The sequence below is a fragment of the Sapajus apella genome, unplaced genomic scaffold, assembly GCF_009761245.1.
Source record: "Sapajus apella isolate SASKATOON/1434 unplaced genomic scaffold, GSC_monkey_1.0 scaffold83, whole genome shotgun sequence".
NCBI lineage: Eukaryota > Metazoa > Chordata > Mammalia > Primates > Cebidae > Sapajus > Sapajus apella.
Window position 1 is genome coordinate 3,633,584 of NW_022437023.1, and position 19,714 is coordinate 3,653,297.

Sequence of the window (19,714 nt, forward strand, 5' to 3'; positions counted from 1 at the left end):
AGAGGCAAGGCAGGTGGGTTCCTGAAAAGGACAGAGAAGACTCCCTGATAATTGAGGTTTGAAATTAGAAGCAGATCCAGGGACTTAGAAGCCAGGCAAGGTGGGAGAAGTCTCCCTTTGTAGCTGAATGACAGTAGCCGAATAAGCTGTGTGCTATGGTTTCCTTAAAGTAAAAGCAGAAGGATGGGAAGGAAATTGCAATGTCTGCTCCTTGCCTTAGCCAGCAATATTTCCCCCCAAACCTTTGTCTTTATCAGATCTTCTTTACCACCCAAGACCCATTCTTAAAGGGAAAAGAATAGCCATCCTCTCTCCACTCCTCACTGAGCCCTCCTGAGGTGGCTGCCTCACACCGTAGCATATGTTAGGAAGGGGGATTTCTGCACTCAGACTTACTGTGTGTGTCCTTGGCAGGCATGACCAACGGCTTTGGAAAACACACCGAAAGCGGGTCTGACTCGGAATGTAGTTTGGGTCTCAGTGGTGGACTGGCATTTGAAGCTTGCAGGTAAGAACACATTCCCCAAAGCTTTGTCAGCAGCTCTGCCAACTCTCCTTTTACTCTCCATTCAGATATAGATTGAACCTCCTCCTGCTTACCTGTTTCTTTCTTTTCCCACTCCTGCTATTTCCTGAGGCCTCTGGTCTGTAACTCTGGGAGTTCCTAGGAAACAGGGTAACCCTTGACTCTCAGGTATGTTCTAAGAGAGGAAGAGTAGTACTGATGCTTTACAGGGTTTGTGGGGCTGAATTTGGACTCTAGAGGATAGGGAAAGCTAAGTCTCTCATTGCTCAGTGAAGTTAACATTTGAGCCAACGTCCCCTCCTGCCCCTACACACGTACTTAGACAACCAAGCCTGTTACAGACTTGGTTTTTGCTCTTTGCCTTTTGGGGCATCATAGCTTCTTCATAGAGGTGTGGTGTAGGTATATGAAATGAACAAGTAGGAAATTTGGAATTGCCTTTTTTTTTTTTTTTTTTTTTGAGATGGAGTCTCCCTCTGCTGCCTAGGCTGGAGTGCAGTGGCGCAATCTTGGCTCACTGCAACCTCCGCCTCCTGGGTTCAAGTGGTTCTCCTGCCTCAGCCTCCCGAGTAGCTGGGAGTACAGGCATGTGCCACCATGTGCAGTTAATTTTTGTATTTTTAGTAGAGATGAGATTTCACCTGTTCAGCCTGTTGGCCAGGCTGGTCTTGAACTCCTGACCTCAAGTGATCTGCCTGCCTCAACCTCCCAAAGTGTTGGGATTACAGGCGTGAGCCACAGCACCTGGCCTGGAATTGCCTTTTATTCGGACAAAGGCCCCAGCTCTTCTTCTGTCCTTGAGCTGAAAAGGGATGAATTTCTTCCCATTCTTTTATCTGAAGGGAGGATTTCTCAGACCAGAACCTTAAAGTTTCTTCCAGGCCCAAGACTTTATGGAGCTCCTTCTCTGTGTTCTTCCATGTCTCCAAGACATCAGGGTGGGGAGGACTCTTGGAAATGAGAAACCTTTAGTACCACAAAGGAAGAGTGACTTGTCCTGAAGTCACTTGTCTTGGCCCCACCATATGACTGCTGAATGGATCCTAGGTTCAAAGTAGAGGAGGAAGGTCCCAGGGCAGCACCAGAAGACTATATATTTGTGTTTGAAGTGCTCCCAAGGCAGATTGGGCATGTGTTCTGTTATGCATTCAGTTTACCTGGGCAGTAGAACTACTGGTAGGGCTGAGGGGGTCCCCAGCTACTCCTTGGCCCTGGAGTGGTTCCCTGCTGTGGTTTCTTTGAGATCCCCGTACCCCCAGCCAATCCTCAGAGTTGACCTAGCTTCCTATTGCAGCCTCCAGAGATACAGGGGAAGTAGATGGGAAAAAAGTTATCAGGCACAGGAAAGGAAAAGAGATTTCAGAATCTTACAAAATGCTTCTAGCCTGGCCCTGGGTTGAAGTTCCTGACTCCTTTCAAAGATAAAGTGCCTGGAAGCCCAATTTATTGGGGCCAGGGCAGGATTGGACCCATCAAACTATCCTTTTCTAGCTCTTGACTAAAGGTGGAAGGTGTGTTGGCCTCTTCTATGAAGGGCATTCTTTTCAGCTCTGAGCCACAGGAGTAAGCCAGTCCGGGCTCTGGTTAGCCTGCTGATTCAGATGGTGTGATTGCCTTTCTGTAGAACTCCAGTGCAGTGCCCTTGATTTATCTGGGGTCCCCTGGAGAAAGTGTGTATTAATATTTCAGGGTTTAAAATAGGAGATTCAAGGGTTTCAACTGCAAGGGTTGTTTTCTTTTTCTTTTTCCCCCTGTACTGTGGTAATAAGTACATAAGGGAAGATCTTGTTTATTAGACCAGAATTAGAAATAACCTTGAAACAACTGGTCACTTCACTAACCCATCCCCCACCCCCTCTTTTTCACTTACCCCTTGGTTTATCTTTTCTGATAATTTTTCTGAGCAGGTTTTATAGGTCACTCGTTCAACTATTGATAATTCAATACCTACTGTATGCCAGGTATTGTTCTAAGCAATAAGATGTCTGTTCTCATGGAGATTTTCTTCTCAGGTGTCTATTCTCATGGAGATGGATGTTAAACCAGTAAATAAGATAATTATAGGTTGGGTTGTGTTTTTAGGCTGGGGTAACTTGAAAAGAGGGCTGAAATAGAGGCCATGATTTAGTCAGTTATGCTTTCTTCTATAAATCAGAAACATACAGACCATTTTTGGTGTTGCATCCTGTTTTATTGACTCATCCTTCTCAGAGCTCATCATTCTATAGTAAAATATTAGCAGTTTGCAAGACTTTAAGTAAGACATTAAAATTTACTATCCTTCATATGACAATAACTACAACTGCCGTTTATTGACCTCATGGTACGTGCTGTTCTGAGGGCTTTATGTGTTCATTCATTAATCCTTATAGCAACACATGGGAAGTGCAAGTCTTGGAGAAGTTAAGTAACTTGCTGAAGGTTACAAAACTGATGACAAGAGTTGGGTTTTGAACCCAGATTGGCTCCTGAGTTTCTTAACTATGCTGTGTTCTGTTCTGTTGTATTTGAAGGTGTCTCCCCAGTTTTTTGATGTGAACTGTGATTTTTTTTTTGGTCTTGATGTGAACTTTGAGAGGCTTTTCTGATAAAATTACTAGCACTTTACATTTGTACAAGGCCTCAAAGTCTAATATGTTGGTGGATTTTTGTAGGGTGAATGGGAACTGAATCTTAAATGTAAACTGGGTATTTTTTGTTTTTTTCCCAAATGGTTCCTATTTTGACTAGCAATAAAAAACTACCAACCTAACTACTGGTTACTGAAAAATTATGATTCATTGGGTTTTGGTTAAGCAAAGTTTTCTTAGCATAAGGTCCTCATAAAGTCAGTTCTGATTCAATAAAACAGGAGTACCGTACTCTCCATCAAGTTCCTACTCCTGGCTGTTTCTTATACCACCAAGGGTTTCTTCAAGCATTTCTGCTTTTCTACAGATTGACAACCTATTCTTTTTTTTTTTTTTTTTTTCTTAAGACAAAGTCTCGCTCTGTCATCTGTGCTGGAGTGCAGTGGCATGATCTTGGCTCATTGCAACCTCTGCCTCCTGGGTTCAAGCGATTCTCCTGCCTCAGCCTCCCAAGTAGCTGGGATTACAGACATGCCACTCCATGCCCAGCTAATTTTTTTTGTTTTTATAGTAGAGACGGGCTTTCACCATGTTGGCCAGGCTGGTTTCAAACTCCCGATCTCAGGTGATCTGCCCTCCTTGGCCACCCAAAGTGCTGGGATTACAGGCGTGACCCACCACACCCGGCCAACAGCCTATTCTTTAAGCATTTTTTAGTAGAAAAAAACTAAAATTATATAGGAGTAATATATTTTGAAGTTTGGATGGAAAAAAGCCCTAGCCACATAATTTTTGCCCAGAAACTGTGGTCATGCATTAGAATTGCATGGGGAATAGTTTGAAAATACTGATGTGCAGTTAGGCTTCAGTTGTAACATTGCTTTACTATTGCTATTCTCATTTTTGCTTATCACTTTTTAGTCTTTGTTTAATTTATATTTTGCCTCTTTGCAGTAACCATGAAAAAAAATTGGTCCACTTTTTTTTTTTTTTTTTTTTTTGAGATGGAGTCTTTTGCTGTGGCCAGGCTGGAGTGCAGTGGCATGATCTCACCTTACTGCAACCTCTGACTCCCTGGCTCAAGGGATTCTTCTGCCTCAGCCTCCTGAGTAGCTGGGATTACAGTCACGTGCTACCACACCCAGCTAGTTTTTGTATTTTTAATAGAGACAGGGTTTCACCATGTTGGCCAGGCTGGTCTTGAACTCCTGACTTTGTGATCTGCCCGCCTTGGCCTCCCAAAGTGTTGGGATTACAGGTGTGAGCCACCATGCCAGGCCCACTTTTCAGTTTAAAAAATCCACTTCTCTCTATCCAAGAAAAACTTCACATATAAACCATTTGGAAGTGAGAAGTGATTTTTTTTTTTTCCAATTTAAAACTGTCTTTTCTAATTAAGGAAGTATGATATGTCCACTTTAGAAAATTTGGCAAAGAGGCAAATTTTTGAATCTCAAAAATAAATTGGTTTCTAAAGAAGTGATGTGAACCAAAGCAAAGAATTCTGGGCAGATGTAAGATGGCCCCTTTTCATGGCAAGGCTGCTGAGACTCTGGAAGGATTGACAGATGACTGGGGTGACCTTTCCTTTGGATGAAGTCCAAGGTTTCTGAGCAGGGAAGCGAGCAACTCCCTCCAGGTTCAGTCCTTACATGTAGATTAAATGGTTCCTCAAAACCTCATGGGAACTTTTCAGTGAAAAACATGGGTTAGTGTGAGTTTTTAGGGGAAGATGGAAACTATCCTCCCTGAAGAGTTTTTGCAGCTCCACTCCTGTCAGAGATGGGAGAAGGGAGAAGGGGAGTGGGCATTTTAGTCATTGAAATTGCTCATTTCACCCCTCTCCCTGCTCTGTGTGCAGTGGTCTGACGCCCCCCAAACGCAGCCGTGGAAAGCCAGCCCTGTCTCGAGTGCCCTTCCTGGAAGGTGTGAATGGAGACTCTGACTACAGTGGCTCAGGTGAGGAGCAGTGTTCAGGCAGAGCTCAAGGGGCCAGGCCTTCTGGGGAGCCAGCTCTTCAGGCAGCTGCACTGCTGGGCTCAGAACCAGGCAGCCAGTCCCTGAGCTCCCCAAAACTCTTGGGCCAGTGGGCAGGGAGACGGCCTTCTCCCAGGCCAATCATACCCTTTTTTTTTTAATTGCATCTTAAATTTGAATAGGTTATACATGCCCATATTAATAAAAATCAAAACGGTACTAAAGGGTGTATAATGAAAGCTACCATCCCCTTCCTGGAACATCAACTGTTAGCATTTTCTTTTGTATCTTTCCAGAGGTAATCCGTATGTATACAAGCCAAAACTTGCATGAATAATTAAGAGAGTGAATGGAGAAGCCTAATATGCACATGTTCCTCTAAACCATTTCTCTTTTCCAGTTAATAATATATCATGGAGATCCTTCTGTGCTTTTTATTGGCTTCCTAGTGTTCCATTATATCGGAATGCCATCATTTGCTTAGCCAGTCCTCTAAAGATGGACATTTAGATTGTTTTTACTTGTTATTATAACCAGTGTTGCAGTGAGCAATCTTATGCGTAATTTTATATCCATAGGGAGTATATCTATAGAAGTGGAATTGCTGAATTGAAGGAAGTGTGTGTTTGTAATTTTTATGGATACTGGCTGTCAGCATTCACTAACGTACTGATAGCCTGTATCACTGAATCTCATACATACATAACCCTGTAGTTTTATGGGCCTTGTCTCCTTGGACAAAAGGAATAAAGGGCAGGGCAGGACCTAGGGGAGAGGTCTGGGGTGCTCAGGTGGGGCAGGTGCAGAGCAGGCTGTTGTCTGCGCTCACCTCTGTCCAGCCCTGCTGTACAGGGGTGTGCACTCCCTAGATGTCCTGTCTTTGAAGTTTCCATCTAACACACAGCCTGCAGCGTTTCTCTTCCTTCTTTCCTTTACCCAACTGCTTTATTTTCCCATAGCATCAGTTTCTTTCTCGTATGTGTGTTGATGAATGCATGCCTGTGTGTTTCATTGCTTTCTGTAACTGTCAGTGCCCAAAAGGCAGGGCTCGTGTCTAGATGAATTTATACAGCATCTCGCACAAAACCAGGAGTGGATTGGCACACTTTGTGCTTCTGGTGGTGACATCTTATTCTTTACTTTTAAAACCACATGCTCATTAAAATGACGCCAAAGGATACTGACCTCCCATAGTTCCATCACTGTAACATGATTGTCTTCATTTCTCTGTGTTGCCTTCTGTTTATTTTAGGCACATTTTTAACAAAATGCTAATCCAAACACACGCACTTTTGTATTCTACTTTTTTCAATGTTACTTTATACTTTCTTCATGTTGACACATAATCTTTATATATCTCATTATTGGAACAATGATCTAACAATGGATTATAATTTACTTAACCATTCTATTGTTAGGCATTTGGGTTGTTTCCAGCTTTTAACATCATATGTAATGTAGTGAACCCATATTTTTGTTTAAAATTCTTTTATTCATCTTTAAAGTTATTTTTCTTAGAATAAATTCCCAGGGAAGGAATTTACTGGAACAGGTGGTTCATACATTTTTTAAATGGCTCTTCAGACACACTGCCAAATTACATTCCATAAGGATGGATTTGGTCTGCAGTTGCATCAGTAGTATGTGATTGCACCAGTTTCCACTCAGTCTACCTCTTTTGTATTGGATTTAATCTTTTTATTGTTACTGCTATTGACCAAATAGGAGCAAAACAGTATCTTATTATAATTTTTGAACATTTTTAAAAATTACAAGTAGAATTAAGCACAGTGGCTCATGCCTGTAGTCCCAGCACTTTGAGAAGCCAAGGCAGGAGGGTTGCTTGAAGTCAGGAGTTTGAGACCAGCCTGGGCAACATAGTGAGATCTTATCTCTACAAAAAATAAAATAAATAATTTTTTAAAAAAAGTGAGATAGTAATATTTCCTTAAAAATAATTTCCACTCTGTTAGATTTGGACTTTTTTCCTTGGTTGAGTGTGGTCACCTGTGCATTCCAGTGTATAGACGTGGGGAGGGAAAGAGAGGTTCTTTTGTGTGTTCAGAAACATCTGTGAAGCACTCATTCACATGTGCCTAGTGCACTGAGTGCAGAACAAAGCAAGATGAAAAGATGCAGTGCCCGCCCCAGGGATACCCAGTCTAAGGTTCTGACAAAAGAAGGCATGTGAAGGACTTGCGGACTGCTTGGCTCTACTGAGTACTATGCATCCGGGTGACCTAGATGGCCAGGTGTGACCGTCAGAAAAGAACTCATTTAGCAAGTAATTTTACCAAGATGTCCTCCCTGGGATCTTTGTCCATGAAGCCTCCATCATGAGGACTCCCCACTCAGGGAGGCCCCGAGAGCAGTATGTAGCATTGCCCAAGCTGGACTATGGCCCTCCTTCCCTAGGGCCCTGAGGATGAAGCAGTTACATTTTTCCAGGGAAAGCCGTCTTAGGGTTCTAGTTCAGAGGTCGGTGAACTATGGCCTGTTACCTGTATTTGTATGGTCCATGGGCTAATAATGGTTTTTACATTTTTAAATGATTGAAAAGAAAAATCAAAAGAATGATACTTTATAACATGTGAAAATTATATGAAATTCAAATTTCAGTGTCCAAAAAATAAAGTTTTATTGGGACATAGGTATTCATTCATTTATAGATTGTGTGTGTGGCTGCTTTCATGCTATACCAGCAGTGTTGAGTAATTGCAACAGAGTCCATGTTGCCCACAGAAGCTAAAATACTTACTATATGGCCCTTTACAGAACTGGTTTGCCGACCCCTGATCCAATCTAACTTCTAAGGAAAGGAGAGGGAAAAGGAAGGGTGGAGGGGATGTTGTGATTCATTCCTGGGTTGCCCCAGTCAAATGGAGGCCACAGGCAGGTCTTTTGGGCACCATTCCAAGTCCCCTTTGGGTGCTGTCTCCTCCCCTCCCCACCACCAGGCAGAAGCCTCCTGCTGCCCTTTGAAGACCGCGGAGACCTGGAGCCCTTGGAGCTGGTGTGGGCCAAGTGCCGAGGCTACCCCTCCTACCCTGCCTTGGTGAGTCTGCCCCAGACACCACCGTCCTACCTCCCCTGGGCGGTTCTGGCCCCCTGCCTTGCCTTGGGGACTTATCTGATTGGATTAAGCCAGCAGAGTGTGGTGGGAGTCAGGGTGCCTTTAGCTGTAGAAGGGAGGGGGTTTTGCCCCAGCCTGAGTGGGTCAAACTAGCAAGGCTCCTAGTTTGGGGCACTAAAAATAGACTAAAAGTATGCAGATCAAAGCTAGGGTTCTTAGAGTTTTAATACCATTTATTTATTTGTTTATGCATAAAAGTAACAGGGCCCATTATAGAGAATCTTTAAAGCTACTGATAATGCTTAGATGTTTTATTAAACATTTGTCATGCTAAGTCCTTGAAATACTGAGGAAAGTATGATTATTCCATTTTGTAGGGAAGAAAACTGACGATTTGTGGTCATCCAGCTAATAAATGACAGGGTTGGAATTTGAGCCCAGGGCTTAAAATGTGTGATGTCTAAGTCTGTGTTTTGAGCCACTGAGTTCAAAATCATCCACAGTCCTGTCTATTCAGGGATAACTTGGGGTGTATAGCCACTTACCCTTTAATAAAAATTTTATAAGTATGCATATACATGAGACCATACTGGTTTTAGCCTCCTTTTAACTTAACAGCATATCATGAACATGCACATCTTATGTCATTAAACATTCTTTGTCAACATCACTTTTAATGATTGCATCCTCTTCAGTTGTATGCATGTACCATATTTTAACCATTCCCTAGTTGATCACTTAGATTGTTTTGAATTTTTCACTATGATAAACAGTTGGCAATAAACATCATTGTAGCTTTACCCTTGTGCACATCCATGATTATTTCCTTACAGTGAATTCTTAGGAGTGCCTTCTTGGGGCAAAGTCTATGCAGAAATCTGACACAAGTTGCTGGAAGTTCATTTCGGTTTATACTCACACCAGCAGTAACTAAGCTTTTCACTTCTTTCATAGTAACAGCAGCTAAAACTTCAGTTCTTACCACCTTGATTATTATTTCTGAACCCTTTCTCAGTTGGGGAGGTAGTGTCCACTTGGCTCTGAAAGATACCACTGATACTAAACCTTTGCGACATGTGAGAATAATCTGGGGGAATTTTTAAAACAATACCCATATCAAGTCAGCTCCACCCCAACACTATCAAATTGGACTCTCTGAGGCCAGACTGAGGCATGAATATTTTTTAGAAAACATCCCAGATGATCTGTAGCCAGGGTTGGGAACCACCCCACCAGCCTCTTAATGTATACAGGACTCTGGGTTTCTCCAGCCCCTTCATATCTGTGACTCTTAACAGCAGCCTTTTAAGATAAGAAGAGGAGGAATTCTGATCCTGTTTGGTCAGATAAGGAAACTATGGCCCAAAGAGGTTATATTAATACAATTTGTCGGAACCATATTGGAAACCACGTTGCCTACTCTAGTCCCTCCTTAGCAGTATCAGGTGGGGAAAATCCTTGCTGTACTCCAGCAGCTGAAGAGTTAGGGCCTCGGGCTGCCTGCCCTTCACAGGGCTTTGTGCCCTGCCAGTGGTGAAACCACAGGACTCCAGCTCAGTCATTAAAGAAGTGATTAAGCTGTGCAGGTTTGGATTTAAAAAACAAACAAAATATCTCACAATGCAAAAATGCTCATCTAAAACTTGTCTTCTTTTTTTTTAATTACCTTCTTAATTATATACTTTCTCTCATGATTAAAGAAATTCAGCCACCACCTGAACACAACCTGTGTTTTTATTTTGGTGTATGCTCTCCTAGTCTTTTTCCTATGCATTCTTCGGTGTGTATTTGCATCCATAGATAGTGGGTATGCAGTTTTTAATTTTTTCTGGGTCTTGTCTTGTTTTTTCCTTGTCTTTTAAACATTTTTTCTTTTCTTTTTAAGAGTAATATACCACATTATAGAAGTTTGGAAAAATAGAGGGGAAAGAAACAACACAAACCCCACCATTCTAATGTTGACTCCAAGTATTTTGTATCGTTCTTAGTGTTCACATATTCATATTATAGTTGTAATAATAGTGTATGTACACGTATTTTAAGTTTTGTTACCATGTTGTTTTACATTTGCATAGTATTCTTGTTTTACATTTGTATAGTATTCATTGAATGAATGGACCATTTATTATTTTGGGACACAAAAGCTCTCCTCAGATGGCAGACTTATCCACCTTGCTTTTGCCTCCAGGGGAAATTTTTCACAATCTGTCCTCTACAAGAATGCTGGGTTCCAGGGCAGGAACCAGCATGCCTTAGTCAAGAGGAAGCCTTGTCAGAGTAGCCTCTTTGTCTTGTTTGGTAATCAGGGAAGCTTACAGGGGCTTGTATGGTGGTTCTCGTTAGAACCGTTTACTTCAATCCCTGGGAGATTGACAGACAAGCTGGGAGAGAGAGTTTTATCAAATTACACACCTGGTGGGTGGGGTAAGGTGATTTAAGATGGTAAGTTTACTTCCTTAGAGTAAACTTCTAACCAGAACAGCTGCTTTGAGCTGCTTGAGAGGGATGTAGTGAAGTTGGCAGACATGCGAAGGTAAATAATGAGAGCAGTTTTTTATGAGAAGGGGCCCACTGGGACAGCGTATAGGAAGTAAGATTGCTGTATCTCTGGAGAAGTCTGCTTCCTCAGTAAGTTCCCAGTCTTTGCTCCCAGAGCGATTAGCTGCCTGCTCTGGAAGCAGGGGCTGTGTAGGAGGCAGTCGGCTGCAGAGGCCCAAGCCTCATCTGGTTTTAGTCCCAGTGTGGTTTTAGCCAGCTACATCCTGCCTCTGTGCTTGGTGTTTTCCTCTGTCAGCTAACACCTGTCAGCAGACTTCTCAGCATCAGCAAGAGATTGAAATGAGATGCTGTGTGAATAATTAGCTTTGGAAACTTTGAAAGTGCTCCCTAGTCCTGGATTTTGATTGTTGTGTTGATGCTGCTAGGCCTTTTGCTGAGCACCTACCTTCTCTGTGCTAGGCAAGGCGGGGCTAGATGCCAGAAGCAGACCTGAAGAAGAGGGGCCCAGCTGCTGCCCTTGTGGAGCTTGTTGCCTCAAGGATTAATGCCTCCAGTGGCCCTTGTTTCTACCCCCATCATACCCCCGCTCTTCATCAACTTCTAAGCTCATTCTCTAGCTATACACTAAGATCTCTGATCTTACCATGGAGGTGTCACAAATGTATCTGGTCCATATATCAGGAAGGATTGTAGTCAGACAGAAAGGTAGTAGATAACCAGAGACCTTGTTAGACAGAACCAACTGGATGGCCTTCCCAGTGCAGAGCCTTCTTCATAGCCATGGTACCTAGGGAAGGCCCCCGAGCATTTGAAGTGAATTGCAAAAGTACTAAAGGGAAATTGACAGGAAAAAAGTGACCTCTGCTCTTCTCTCCTAAGGGATATTGGAGGAAGGGGTTTGCCTGTCTGGTCTAGACATCAAAGATATCCCACTCAGGCCTGATACTCTCCTGGTGTGGTTGCTTCAGCAGTTGGTCCTGCAGCAGGGGCGCTGCTCACCCTGGCCTCCCTCACTGAGTACCCATCTTCTATTCTGCCTCCAGATCATCGATCCCAAGATGCCCCGGGAGGGCCTCCTGCACAATGGCGTTCCCATCCCCGTCCCCCCGCTGGACGTGCTGAAGCTGGGAGAGCAGAAACAGGCAGAGGCTGGAGAGAAGCTCTTCCTTGTCCTCTTCTTTGACAACAAGCGCACCTGGTTAGTGGGTGCTGCTGTGAGGGGGCTGAGGGGCACACCAGGAGTCTGTGCCAGTACCGCTGTGCTAGTGAGATACACAGGGGCCATGGATACAGTTACCCTTGTCTCCACTCAGGTGAAGGGGATGGTGTTAGTTGCCAGCAATTGGCCTGCACTTGCCACATCAATAGTAACTGAGGGGTGTTGCAGATCAGATTCCCTGGAAAACACTCTGAGGTCAAGACCTGCATCAGAAGGCTTAGTGAGGAGAGCTATAGGGTGGGAGTGATGCAGCACTGGGCAGAAGTTGAACTACAGCCCACTTGCTGCCTCTGCTCATCCACTGGGCACATCTGGAGCTGAGTGGCTCAACAAGATAGAGACATCAGGAATTGGGGCTGTGCCTTTTTACCCTGTGCCAACTAGTTATTGAATGCCACTGCCCTGAGACGGGTGTGGCCCTGAGCCAGAGGCTTCTTTGGTGGAGGGTATTTTCTAGAGAGGGACTCAGATGAGAGCCTGTCGGCTTCTAACACTTCCTGTAGCTTCTGGGGAGCATGTTTCCATCCTGGAGGGTTCTGGCCAGTGCAGTGTCCACTATAGGGGACTTGCTCATTCATGGTTTACAACACTTAAAGTTTCTCTTAGCACCAGCAAGAGAGTCCTTTCACCTTAGCTTCTATAGAGTGAGGAGGTAGGACTAGCTAATAAAAATAGTGATGATAGTAGCTGCCATTGAGTGTTTACTCCATGTACTTACACAGATCGTTTTATAGATCTGATCGCTTTTAATCCTCATTTAAATCTTCATTAATCCCCCTCATAATCCATTTTGCAGATGAGGAAGTTGAGGCTCAGAAAGTCTAGACCCTGTAGTCAGAACTGGGATACAAAACAAGATCTTGCTTCAAAGCCTGTGTTGTTAGCCACATGTTATATTCACTTGGGGGAGCTTTCAAAACACACACACACAGGGTATAGGTCCCACCACAGATCAGTTTATCAGTTTCTGGCATCAGCTCTACTTCCTAGCCATAACTCTTTAATTCTCTAAAGCAAGGTGAGACTCAGAGCCCTCCAGGGTGGCTCATCTGGCCCCAAAGGGCAGCAGGTGGGCCTCTCTTAGCCTATGGACCCTGACACCTCTCCAAACAGAGTGAGGCCCCAGAGAAGGACCTAGCTGCAAAATGGATTCCATGCCATTCCCCCACTCCACTTCTGCATATCCTGCTTGCTGCCCTAAACTGCTGGGTTCTTGGTGGCCTCCTACATGGAGTCTCCCAATTTGCGTCCCTCTGCCCTGTACCCTCACCCTGGCTTTGCTGGTCCTGGCCAAGTGGGGCCACAGGAGTCCCCTGTGAGACCCACTACTGCCCAGTGTCTTACTGTGCTTGCATTTCAGGCAGTGGCTTCCAAGGGACAAAGTCCTGCCCTTGGGTGTGGAAGATACCGTGGACAAGCTCAAGATGCTGGAAGGCCGCAAGACCAGCATCCGCAAGTCAGTGCAGGTGGCCTATGACCGTGCGATGATCCACCTGAGCAGAGTCCGGGGGCCCCACTCCTTCGTCACCTCCAGCTACCTGTAAGGGCGGGGCTGGGCCTATATCTGCTTGCCCTGCCTCCGTCCCACGGGGCACAGAGAAGCCTCTTCTGCCCTGCTAGATGTATGGCTGGCAGCTTCCCTCTCGTGGCAGGCCAGGGACTGGGCTCTCGCCCCACCATGGGCAAGGCCCCAGTTTTGACCAATTGCATGGTTCCCCTGGCAGGCCTGCTGTGTGCCAAAAACTCCCACCCAAGGTCCCTCAGGGGATATTTCACTAAAGAACCAGTTAGAAGTAGAAACAGCTGTGGGGCTTGGGCCTAGCTTAGGAGATAGACCCAGCCCAGATGGCAAGAGGTCCTGGGCTCCTTCTTGAGGGGCTGTTTGGCCCCCTCCATCCTACTCCCACTAACTACACCTCAGGGCGGGTGAGGTTCTGACACTGATCCCAGAGATGCTGTGGATACGCCAGGGTCCCGAGGGGAATCTCCCCAAGTTCATTCTCTCTCCCCCTTGTCACCCATTCTCACACTTCTTCCCTGTCTCATCTTCTGCACCCATTGCCCAGTCTTGCTTTCTCTTTCCCATATTCCCTTTTCTTTTTCTCTTGTGCCAAACTGACAGAAACCGTCACCACACTGGTCTTTTTCTTTAATGTCTCATTCCCCTTGAGGCCAGCTGCTATGCCAGGTCGGTGTCTCTGCCAAGTTCCTCAGGGCCCAGAGAGAGGCCAGCCCACAACCTGGTGACCCCCTCCCCCAGGACACCACGTCCCACCCACAGACCTTCCCTTTTGCTGACGACATAACTTCCCGGCTCTGTGAGTATGTCCCCTGGATTGAGGCGGGTCCTCTCTTGTTTTTTCCTTTGCTGCCGCAAGGTGGGCCAAGCCTCCCCAGTGGGCTCCTGTCACACTGGGTGTGTGAGCGTCCATCTGTCCACGTAGATGTTGAGGGTAGTTGGGGTGGAGCTGTGCCCATCAGCTGAATCTGCCCTCTTCCCCCTTTTCTCCTCATGGACTTTTTCTGTAATTGTAGTCTTAAGTTTCACTCTCTACCCCCTGGATGGCATGGCGCCTGCCACCAAACATCTTCCTGGCCTGCGCTCTGCCGTGCCCTGCTTAGCCTCTGCTACTCCCACTTCCCAACTCCAGGGAATGCATTACTTTTATTTCAAACCCTCTGCCTCCTTCCTTCTTTCTCCTCAACCTCCTCCCCACCTTCACCTTCTCAAAAATGGAAGGAAAAAAAAAAAACAACTGTGAACGGGGAATGCTGACTGACCAACACAACTTTCAGAGGCTTCAGTGTCTGTTCTCTGGACATTTCTTTTCACCTTCTGAGCACCAAAGTCGCAGGGCCAGTTGCAGGCTGCTGATTGCCATGTTGATTTTTAATCTGATGTTATTTTTAATTGTTTTAAACTTTTCATAGGGGAGTTTTGGACAAAACAAAGTCACTGGGGAGATCACTGCCGTTTTTACACACTTGACTTTTTAAAAATACAACCAACCAACCACAACTTCTTATACATTTGGGACATGAGCCAGAGTTTAAAAGGGAACCAACAAAACACTATAACTTAAAGGATGGGGTTTTGAATTTTGTACAATAATAAAAACATAATACAGCATATGGCTAGGGAAGGACATGGTGTATATAATTGTAAAATACTGTTCTAAATTATTCAGGCCTATAGTTTCCATTATTGGAGTCCTCCATTGTGTGGCCACACAGTGTCGTTGATTTAAAGGAGCCAGTGCTTCCCTTCTCCCCAGGTAGTTGGTCAGCTGTAGACTCTGTGACCTTTGTCTAAACCTGTGTTGTAACATCTTGGGGCTTTCTCCCTCTTTCTATGTATATCTTTCTCTTTCCCCCACAACACTTACTCTTCTTAGTCTCTCTCTTTATTTTTCAGTCTCTGAATCTTTCGGTCTCTCTCTCTGAGTCTCATTTTTTAAAATGCTCTTTTAGAACGGGAAATGGCTCAGATCCTGCTGTGGCATGGGGCCTATGTGTCTCTGTCGCGTCTGCTGTGAAGCACATGATGCTCTATTTATTGTAGAAAGTGACTTTATTTGCTTTCTAGAATTGTTTATAACAGATGGTATAAGAGAGGTAATAAACAGAAAAATCTATGCTTGTAAAGAATACAAAAGTTAATTTTACCTACTATAATATGACTGTCTGAAACTTATTTTCTCTCTGAGAAATAAATGTTCTAATGGGCAGTAGTTGCTGTGCTGTGTTTAATGTGATCAGTAGGGGCCTACACCTGTCTTAATCTCTACAGCCACCACCTCAATAGATGAGGACCATTAAGAATGGGGTTGTCTAGCTAGCTATTGCAGTTTCCTAGCTAGTGAGGGCTCTTTCTATCTTTTTTTTTTTTTTTTTTAAACAGGATCTCACTCTGGCTCAGGCTGGAGTGTAGTGGTGTGATCATAGCTTACTGCAGCATCAATTTCTTGGGCTCGAGAGATCCTCCTGCCTCAGCCTCTCCAGTAGCTGGGATTAAAGGCACATGCCATCATGCCCACCTATTTTTTTTTTTTTTTTGAGACGGAGTTTCACTCTTGTTACCCAGGCTGGAGTGCAGTGGCATGATCTCGGCTCACCGCAACCTCCGCCTCCTGGGTTCAAGCAATTCTTCTGCCCCAGCCTCCCGAGTAGCTGGGACTACAGGCATGCACCACCAGGCCCAGCTAATTTTTTTGGTATTTTTAGTAGAGACGGGGTTTCACCACATTGACCAAGATGGTCTCGATCTCTTGACCTCGTGATCCACCTGCCTCGGCCTCCCAAAGTGCTGGGATTTTAGGCGTGAGCCACCGTGCCCAGACTTTTTTTTTTAATTCTTAGCAAAGATGAGGTCTCACTATATTGCCCAGGCTGGTCTCAAACTCCATTGCTCAAGCAATCCTCCCGCCTTGGCCTCTCAAAGTGCTAGGATTACAGGTGGGAGCCACCATGCCCAGCCTCTGTCTGACTCTTGGACCCCTGGGAGGAGGGTGAAGATGGTCTCTTGACTTTACTTCCCTCCCAGACAGCACTGCCACCTTTAGGGAGCTGTGGAAGGTCCATCCTACCTTCCCATGCCTCACCTCCCTGTGGTCATGTCCCTTTAGGAGCCTCTGCTCATTGAGAAGGAGAGTAACCCTTTGGACACACCTGGCACCTGTTTACCAAGCTTGCTGAACTTGACACTCTAGGATGCTCACAACCCCTGTGTCATTGCTGCTGTATTAATTCTGTAGATGGGTAGCTGGGACACACAGAGGGAAATATGGGCCTCACTCCTCTTAAAGCTGGAAGGCATCCTTGAGCCTACGTAGTCTTCATTTTACAGACAAGGAAACAGACCAGCAAAATTAAAAGACCAAGGTTAGCCAGCTAAGAAATGGTGGCAGAATTCTGGGACAAGGATCTGGCCAAGGCATTCTTTAAGGGCGCCACAGCATTTCAAGACTCCACTGGCCTGTTCTGTATCATGCTTCTTTCTCAGGGGCTGTGGCTCCAGCATTTCTGGATAGGAACACCCTGAAAGGCAGTAGCAGAGAGGGGTTCCCAGAGACAAACTGCTTAGTTGCTGGGCATAGAATGGCTTTTTCCCTGTCCCCACCCCATCCCATTCTGGTGCTACCTGGCTCCTATGCTTGTCTCAGTGGTGTGGCTGAGGATGCAGGGGTCTTCTGATTACCTCCTCCACGAGGCCTTTGACAGCCTTGTCTTTGAAGTCAGAGTTCTCATTTTGGCATAACACATTAAGTACTACCAATGTGCTAATAATCCTTGTATTATGTGTTGGGGCTGCAAAGACACACATCCCTGGTCTCAAGACACTCACAGCCTGATTTATAAGACACATCTCACATAACTCCACATAAGGCCGGTGTGAGGGTCACAGACGTGGAGGAGTTTGGGAGAGACACATGTTTGGTTGGGGAGCAATGAAAGCTTTCAGAAGAAGCAGTTAATTCAAGCCTTGACAAAGGCGGTTAAGAAAGACCTTATATATGAATTGTAAGTTGAATTACAAAGACATTTTCAAATTATTTACAAAGTAGGGTGAAGTTACGAGCTCATTCTGTAAACATTTTAGAAATAAAGGAAAAGTGGCCAGATGGGTAGGATTTTAGCAGGCGAGGCCGAGAAGAGGAGGCAAAGTCATGGCTCAGAGAGAGACTGTGTATTCCAGCTCCAGTGACTAGCTGACCTCCCGTGTGACTGGAAGCCACTGAGGTGGTGGGGCGGTGTGTTGGACTTAAAAGCTCTGTCATTATCACTCACTGTGTCACCTTGGGCCTCTCTGAGACGATGTAGTAAAGGACCCTGAAGACAGGGCAAGGTAGATGTCATTCGGATGTGGCAGGTAGCAGCATCCATTGAAAGATTTGAACAGGGCAGAGACCTGATTGGAGCTTGGCAACTAACCAAACATCAAAGTTAAAAAGCAGGAGTGTTAAGACAGGATGCCGATTGGCTACTGGAGCGATCTCTGTGGGTTTTGAAGGGAGGAGAAAGTGTAGTTTTTATGAGTTTGTGTTGTCTGTGGGACATGTAAGAAAAACCTCCAGCAAACAGATGGGAGTTGAGCCCAGAGTTCAAGAGAGAGATGGGAGCAGATGACAGAAATGTGGGCACACTGGAACCCACCTAGGCAGTTAGAAGAATGGCTGAGGAGAGCAAGGAAGGCAAAGGACAGACCTGAGGAAAGCCCCTTGCCTTTAAAGTCGTGTTGGGGGAGGGGTGGAGATAGCACCTTCTGAGAGGTCTGTTCTCCAGGGAGGGCCTCACAGGGAAGGTCAGCCCTCACCCCACTGACTCATGCCACAGATGGAGGGGAGAGGCAGGTCAGATGTGCTCAGCATCACAAAGCAGGAAAAGGCAGGGCTGGACCAGAACTCAGCACCCAGCCCTTTCTACTGTGCACAGACCTGCATATTACTCAAGGTAGGCAAAAGTGTCCTCAATGAATTTTATCAATGTTGTTTTAAAATTCATGAGCTCAAGTCTAAAATGATACTTTAGTATTGGGACGTGTGTTGGACACGCTAACTTCGGAACAGAGAATCCCATTCTCCTAACAAGTTTAAAAATATCACTGAAAGCATTTGCCAAAATCCCTGGTCAGCTTGGCTGCTTCCATTAATGTATTAGATGTCATTAGCACCTGAATGTGAATGTGCCTGCCAGATAGGCTCTCCTGAACTGGCTAGGCTCTGAGCTTCACTTTGAGAGAAGAAGGGGCTAGTGGCAAGACTGCCAGGCTTGGAGCAGTGCTGAAGGAGAGACGGAGGGTGTGGGTCTTGACTACCCTAAGTCTGCAGGCCTCCCATAGTATCTGCAGTAGGGCAATGAGTGTGCGGGTCTTTGGTCCTGCTGGCTGCAGCCATCTGGCCTCTACTGGGGCTGGGATGAAGGAAGGAGGTCTTTGGAGGAGGGAAGTGGTTTCTCCAAAAGGTGGGGCAGAAGCTTCTTACTGTGTGGTGAGGAAGAAGGGCCAGAGAAATACTGCTGGGCTAGAGCTGGAGGGGAGTGCTGGCTCCACCCTGGTGATGTGGGAGCGGGGCGGGGAAGTGCTGGGTAGAGAAGGGTGGGGTCTCTGGTGAGGGCTCCACCCTCAGGCCTGTGCCCATGAACCTAGGTGAGGACAGGCACTCTTGGTTTTGAGCCCAAATGTTGCATTTGCCAAGACCACTCTGGCCCACCACACCCCCAATCCTGTGCCTATAAAAACCCTAAGACCCTAGTGGGCACACACACACAGAGGGCTGGAAGTCCAGAGGAACAGAAGAGCACACTGAAAGGCACCAGCAGACGCCTGACAGGCCATCGACCCAGGCAGGACGTCATGGAATTCGGTAAGGGATGGGAAGGGGGCGGGGGCATCGGGGTCCAGGCAGCCCAATTCCAGGGGAAGACCACCTTCCCACTCCATCCCCCTACTGGCCTCCCCATTCACCTCACTGAGAGCTACCTCCACTCAATAAAACCTTGCACCCATCTTCCAAGCCCACATGTGATCCTATTTTTCCGGTACACCAAGGCAAAAATTCAGGATACAGAAAGCCCTTTGTCCTTGTGATAAGGCAGAAGGCCTAATTGAACTGATTAATACAAGCTGTCTGCAGATGGCTAACTGAAAGAGCATATTGTAACACACACCCACCATGGCTTCAGGAGCTGTAAACACTCAAACCTTAGATGCTGCCGTGGGGTTGGAGCCCACACTCCTCACAACCTGTGTGTTTGCATGCTCCCGCTAGGGGTTTGAGCTATGGGGCACCGAATCGAGCCACACCCCCAATCGCATGCCCAGCGAGGGGAATAAGGGAACTTTTCCCATTTCA

General features: G+C 45.7%; 1 protein-coding gene across 4 annotated transcripts in view; it reads left to right on the forward strand.

Annotated features, from left to right (window-relative positions):
- BRPF3 (bromodomain and PHD finger containing 3) overlaps positions 1-15,595 on the forward strand; it is a 35,930-nt gene extending 20,335 nt beyond the window's left edge. For 3 of the 4 annotated variants that reach the window (XM_032253555.1, XM_032253557.1, XM_032253556.1), the window contains exons 9-13: positions 415-508; positions 4,958-5,055; positions 8,031-8,128; positions 11,689-11,843; positions 13,225-15,595. In XM_032253555.1, the coding sequence (XP_032109446.1) occupies positions 415-508; positions 4,958-5,055; positions 8,031-8,128; positions 11,689-11,843; positions 13,225-13,408 (629 nt within the window). In that variant the 3' untranslated portion in view covers positions 13,409-15,595. The remainder of the gene's footprint in view (positions 1-414; positions 509-4,957; positions 5,056-8,030; positions 8,129-11,688; positions 11,844-13,224) is intronic. The other variant, XM_032253558.1, reaches the window with a different exon arrangement.
- The last annotated feature ends 4,119 nt before the right edge of the window (positions 15,596-19,714 follow it).